At 48.1% G+C, this 6,644-nt stretch overlaps 1 protein-coding gene across 3 annotated transcripts in view; it reads right to left on the bottom strand.

Moving 5' to 3' along the window:
* Positions 1-231: 231 nt before the first annotated feature.
* LOC308096754 (protein FAM110A) overlaps positions 232-6,644 on the bottom strand; it is a 27,990-nt gene continuing 21,577 nt past the window's right edge. For 2 of the 3 annotated variants that reach the window (XM_080444198.1, XM_080444197.1), the window contains exons 2-3: positions 4,015-4,417; positions 232-3,489 (exon numbers count right to left, since the gene is read on the bottom strand). In XM_080444198.1, the coding sequence (XP_080300324.1) occupies positions 2,010-3,470 (1,461 nt within the window). In that variant the 5' untranslated portion in view covers positions 3,471-3,489; positions 4,015-4,417 and the 3' untranslated portion in view covers positions 232-2,009. Of the gene's footprint in view, positions 3,490-4,014; positions 4,645-6,644 lie in introns of those variants that run through there. The other variant, XM_080444196.1, reaches the window with a different exon arrangement.

Below are 6,644 nucleotides of genomic sequence, written 5' to 3'. Positions count from 1 at the left end.
GGGCGCATATGGACACACACACACAGATCAGTATATTCGTATTTTTTAACACACCTTCTGTGGCTGCATGTGTCGTGTGTGTGTGTGTGTGTGTGTGTGTGTGTGTGTGTGTGTGTGTGTGTGTGTGTGTGTGTGTGTGTATAGACTGGTTGTGTTAGTGTGGGTTTTACTTTGTATTCTCATGCACAGTAAAAAACTGGAGTGTTAATTTGACTTAAATTAAACAAAGAGTTAAACCAACACTCCTGATTTATTGTGTTCACATATAAAGTATGTATAATAAAATACGGTCAGATTGCACTTAAGAACAATGATTCAATTCTGTACATAGTTGTCCAAAAATATTGGTCCATTTTCAACAGCATGCCCAGTAGACGACTTCCTGAGACATTTCCAAAGCCAGTCTAAGACTCTTGTACTGTAGCTTCACTCGTTATCCCTTTCAACCCTCTCTCTCCGTTTCCAGAACACACAAATCAGCTTCTCTTTATCATGCGACACTTACTTCAAGCTTCCCCTCATCACTCATCATTCTGTATCACATGACGCCGCTGGCGTATCCGTGCCCAGGCCTACTGGATGTAGTAAACATGTCTGCTTCGGCCGCAACTCCTTGACCAGAGAGAGGCCTTTGACTGCAGATACACCACTGAACGGATGATGTTTAACTAGAGTGTTATGTCTATTTGGTTACATTTGTACAAACTTGTGTACAAATGTAACCGACCCTTGTATTTTACTGTGTACTGCCACCTTAGTCACTGGAGACTGGAGCCTTTACAGTACACCTGTGTGCATGGAAATGTCAATCTGTATGTGTGTGTGTGGGGGGGTGGGGTGTTCGACACTTGTGCTTTGTTCAATGTAAAATCCTGGGTGTTTTTATTGGTGCTGTAAGTGATATTCTTTTGGTTAAAATAATTGTTAATTAGCTCTATATTCCCAAAGTAAACATTGCTATAGACTTTATAGTGTCTGAACGAACACTCTATACTAGCAATGATTACTGTTTTAACCCAAAAATATCAATTACAGCACCTTTGAGAGTGTACAAACGAAAATAACCCGTAAGGGTCCATTTGTAGATTTTGTACATTCTCAGACTTACAAATGGATAAAGTAACACTGAGGATTTTACTGTGTTGAGATCACAAAACCAAAATATACACAATAAACTTACATGCTGACATATCGTATAATAACAGTCTCAAAGCCAAGGTGTGTTTTTTTTAAATACAAAAATGTGTTTATGGAAGATTTTCTTTGTGAATGTTCACAGTATCAATGTGGTGGTCCCGCTGGCACGCTTGACACTCACACACATTATACAGTCTCTAGCCTCCACCCCTGCTAGCTTTGAGAAGCGCATTATAGCTTTCTGGTACCCATACACACACACACACACACACACACACACACACACACACACACACACACACACACACACACACACAGACACACAGACACACACGCACAGTACCTTAATATGAGGAACCACAACAAACATTTCGATCCTCCACCTTCATCAATCATCATCATACTCAGAATTTGCTCCATTATTGCTTGCGAGTACAAATGTTCTTGCGGCCATCATCCTTTTCGTCTCCAAAGGGAAGCAGTCCTGACTTGCAGCCCAGATCAAATAAAACAACTTCTGCTCTATGATTCCCCCTTAAAGATGTCTTATGCTTCACAGGCAACATAAACTATCAACCACTGTACTGTATTATGCATAAACATGATGTAAGGCAGCAGAAGATGAACATACGGACAATTAGCTTCACTTCTTCAGATGAACATATTTTTATACACACTCAGAAAAATATATTTATATATATATCAAAGACTAGCCCCTCAATGGCCTGGGGGATTATTCAATAAATAAGAAACCTTAAGTGGCGAGAGTCTGTCTGGGTATCACTCCAGTACCTCTCCTTCAAAGTCCTGTCTTTTTTTGAGGGTCCGTATGCCGTCCCATGTCCATCGCTCACATCCACAGTCCGGGAAGTTTAAACGTTAGAGACGGCGGTGCTAGTGTCCCGCGCCTGGCGGATGCCGTACAGCCACTTGATGACGCGGGCGTTCCTCTCGATGACAGAGATGCCGTAGGGCACCCGTTCGTTGGCCTTTGGGGCCGCGTCCTCATCATCGTCGTCCCCTTCCTCCCTGGCCACAGCTACATCCCCGCACTCGGAGCTGGGTGTGCTGACGCTGCGAAGCTTGGAGACGGAGACAATGTCCGAGTTGGCCCTGGTGAAGCGCTCCACGCCACCCATGCACTCCACCTCGCCAGGGTCCAGGCCACAGTAGTTGAAAAAGCGTTCGAGGTCGGCCGTGGCACGCGAATAGCGGTCGCTCAGGTCTGACTTGGAGCGGTGCAGCGACGGGTGCTTGCGGGCCGAGCCCCTGGAGCTGGCGTTCGACAGACGGGTGAAGGCAGGAGAGGCCGGGGGAATCAACCCCGCTCGGACTAGCATGGGGCTGGGTGGCAGGTAGGCGGGGGGCGAAGCAGGCAGGGGGGCGGCATGAGGGTGAGATTGGGGCTGGGCTTGGTTCTGCTGGGTTGGAGGAGGCGGATGAGGGTTGGGCGGGGCCTGGGGCTGGGCCACCTGGGGCTGGGCCGTCTGCCGCGGCTTGACCTGAGGCTGGAGCTGAAGCCTCTGGGGCTTCCTCAGGTCAGCTTGGGGCCGCACGTCCACCCTCCGCACCGTCACCTGGTTAGGGGAGCTGTAGGGCAGCGGGACCCCGAAACGGGGCGCCCGGGCCGGGACAGGGGGCGGCCGGCGGCTGACCTCCGCTTGAGAGACCTGGAGGCTGTTGATGTTGTTGTTGTTGTTGAGCGGTGAGGAGGTGCAAGAGGAGGTGGACGAGGAGTTGGCTGTGGCGAGGTTCGACGGCTTGTGGTTGTTAAGGAAGCGGGCTCCACTCTCCTGCTCGGCTGACAGGCTGCTGCCGATGCTCTTGGCCCCCGACGAAGGGGAGGAGGCCGAAGGGGAGGAAGAGGAGGAGGGCGAAGAGGGGACGGGGGACTGTGGAGAGGGCGCCGGTCCGTCGCACACATTATTGATCAGGTTGTTCAGGATCTCCAGGTTGAGAGCCGGTCCTCTCCTCCCACCTCCCAGCCCCTCTCTGTCTCCGTTTTCTGTGTCTCCTGGGCGCCGGGGCACCTTGCGTGCCGGCGGTGTGCTGATTCGACACTGCAGCATCATTCCTGGTGACAGCAGGGGCTTGCGGATGATGGGCGGCTTGACGGGGGCCTGCCGGGTGAGTACTACCTGCTGGCTCTTCACATACTTGGCCTTGTCGGCCTCCAGGCGCTCCACAGCGCTGAGCTTGCGGGCGCCAGGCTCACACAGGGACCTACGGAAGTATTCCGGGCCCTTGTTCAGGATGCGGAAGGGCATGGCGGAGGCGAAGTGGACACCGCCGGGCAGACGGCCGTCTGAGGGCCGCAAAGTCTCCACCGGCATTATGGGCGCAGGAAGGAGTCTGGGGAGAGAGAAAAAGAGAAAAGAGATAGTCAAAACAGTCAGTCTGTTGTCTCCTTGGAGTTACATAACAAAACATAATACTGCCAAAGGAGAGGAGGAGAGGAAAGAAGAGTGAAAGAGAGCACTATTTTTGTATCCATACCCATTCATTTTCATATTTTGCATGGTTTTCCCCCCTTGTATTTCTTGTGACGTACATTGACAATAGGCTCATATGAAATGTGCAGCAGAAAAAGTTGGACTCAACACGACTCGGAGGAGCATAATCAAGAGGAGCAAAATGTGCTCTGGTTGTCAACATCTAAAATACATGAGATGCAGGATGAGAATGTGAGCAGCACAGACAAGAAAAGAAGGAGGCGGAAGAGAAACAGTAGCAGACTGAAGGACCAACAGAGAGAGGTGGGGGTTGTAATGGACAACCAATGTCCTTCCTAAGCTTAAGAAATAGATCTTTTGTATTCTCTCTCCCCCCCCCCTTTCCCTCTCTCCCTTGGTCCCAGAGCTCCTTTAACTTCCTTACCGGTTAGTCCGCTGCTCTCACTCCTCTCTTCTTTTTCTCCCCGTATCTTCCTTTATCCTCTTTCTCTTCCCAGTCCGGCTCAGTGAAAGGGTGCTCGTGGGAAGGGGTCGGTCAGGGTCAAATTCCACATCAGGCCCCGGCTGGGCCTCCTCTATTAGCTTGGTGGTGACCCCAGGGAAGGGGGTTATATCCCTGCGAGGGTCAGTGGTCACGCAGAGAGACCAGAACACAGATCTGGTAGACCGATACTGATTGACCGGTGAGATAGTCACTGAGCCCTCCAGACCAGCAGGCTGGGCGACGATAACATCCAGAGAGGCAGTCCTCTCAATCTGCTTTTATTATGCCTGGTCCCCCGTCTGTCACGTCTCCTATGCAGAAGAACGCCGGCCGGCAGCTACTCCTGAAGAGGGTTCAACAAAGAGATGGAAAGTCCAAGTCAGTTACACATGGAGAGCTGACACAAATAGTTCCATCCTGATGCTCTCCCTCTGCGTTTGTACGTCTCTCTACTCCCACTTTGAGAAAAGCATGCACACACACACACACAGTCACTCACACACACACACATGCCCACAGTCCCCACACAGACTCTGTCAAACAGACGGGACTTCTCTTCTACAGTGAAGTGGAGCAGACAGGACAGGGTTTTAATACTGTGTTTGACTCCACCCACACCGCGGGCAACCAATCGTGCGCCTCGCAGGGGGCCAGGGGGAGGGCCGGTAGGCGGGAGCACCATACCCATTGGCTCACTGCAGAGGGACGCAGACCAATTGCGCCCCTCCCCCCACCGACAACAGAACACCGGGACTGGGGATTTTCATTCAAATGAAATTCTTTGAAAGGGAGAAAGGGGGTAACGGAGAGAAAGAGAGAAAGAGAGAAAGGAGAGGGGGTGTTGAAAGAGAGGAGGGGTAATGGGTGAAACAGCTGCAATGTTTTACATTGACTTGCATCAAGCTCAGTGGGGTCTTAAGAAAACATTGTGAAAACATTTTCTTAAAACCTGCAATACAACGTTGGGCAACAGAAGGTGGGACAAAGTGTGGGCACAGTTAACAATAGAGGATCACCGTCCTAGAATAAAACCTTGTTCAACCCTCACATTTACATTTTAGGCTCTTATCCAGGCTGTGACTAAACCAGTGGGTGAAAAATCACACAATTCTTTATTTATTCATAAATGTTTTCCACTGTAAATATTTACCTGTTTTACTTGGCATTAATGTCTTGGTGATTGGATAAACCCTAGTGTACACAGTACAATGTTAATTGCATTGGGTCCATTTGTCTCTCAGAGTTAAATTAATACTCAGGATTTTACATTGTAGTACACTAACACTACACAGACAAAACAGTGAACCTTGGTACACATACACATACACATACACATACACACAGAAAGACAACACTGTTTACTTAGCTATTTACCAAAACCTTCTTTATGAAACCTACACAGCAAAATGACTGTAGGAGTGTGGTGGTCAAAATTGGCCATTAAGATTTTGTACAGTTAAATTATACTTTCATTCATGCATTACTTGCAGGACCCCAACACTGGTTTTAAACCTCACTGTGAACGAACACTCTATACTAACCTCAATAAAACTACCAAATGCACAACTGGACTCCCAGTTGTTGAAAAGAAAAGAGTCTGTTAAATCACACTGTGTAGAGAGATATTAGAACACAATACCCCCAGCCCCCCAGAGAGAGACAACAGAGGAAGAGAATAGAATTTCTCTCAATACACACACATCTACATCTTTCCATTTCCAGTGAATTGAGAACTCTGTTCAGACTTGCCCTCTCTCTCTCTCTCTCTCTCTCCAATCCTTCTTTTCTCTCTCTCCTCTCTTCATCCTTGCCTTCAAAGGAGTTGAAAAACAATCATCACCCCCCCCAACCAGTGTTCACCACTCTTCATTTCTTTTTTTCCCCTCCTTCCGTTTACACCTCCACACACTTAAGTTACATCACATGCACACACAGTTACTCCCTCCCTCTCTGTGTCTCTCTCTCTCTCATACCATCAATATCACTATATCCATCCACACATTTTTAATCAGTCTTTTTATAGTCTTCTTCATTCCCTCTCAGCATATGACCCTGTTTTCCCCCATCATTTCTCCCTCTTCTTCTTCTCTCTCTCGCTCACTTGTTCTCACCCTGTAAAACTCTTACACACGCATACACACACAAACTTGCTTTCACTCTGACAATGTGATATACAAGAGGGGTGTTGTCCACAGAACAGATCAGCTTATATCAACCAGATTGACTACACACACACACACAAAAACTAAACTAAACAAAACATTGCACAGACAAGCAGTGTGTCAGCCCCAGTGTTGCCAAACTAGAAATAAAACCTCCAAGGAATATATTTGGGGCATAAAGCAGATTACACAAAAACGCCATTATAAAGCGCGGTGTGAATGCAGAGGAAACGCCTACAGAGTGAATGGAAAAACTCAGGAGATATCAAGCATAGGTTGGAAAGAGTTGATACCGTCAGGTTGGGATGTAGCTTACAGGAAGGCAGAATGTCACCACTATTTCACACTGACTGGGATTTAGAACAGAGTGTTGACATTATTGCTGGATTGAATGGTTGGCACTATTCC

Source organism: Gymnoscopelus braueri, assembly GCF_963280865.1.
Source record: "Gymnoscopelus braueri genome assembly, chromosome: 12".
NCBI lineage: Eukaryota > Metazoa > Chordata > Actinopteri > Myctophiformes > Myctophidae > Gymnoscopelus > Gymnoscopelus braueri.
This window is presented reverse-complemented; position numbering and strand designations above follow the sequence as displayed.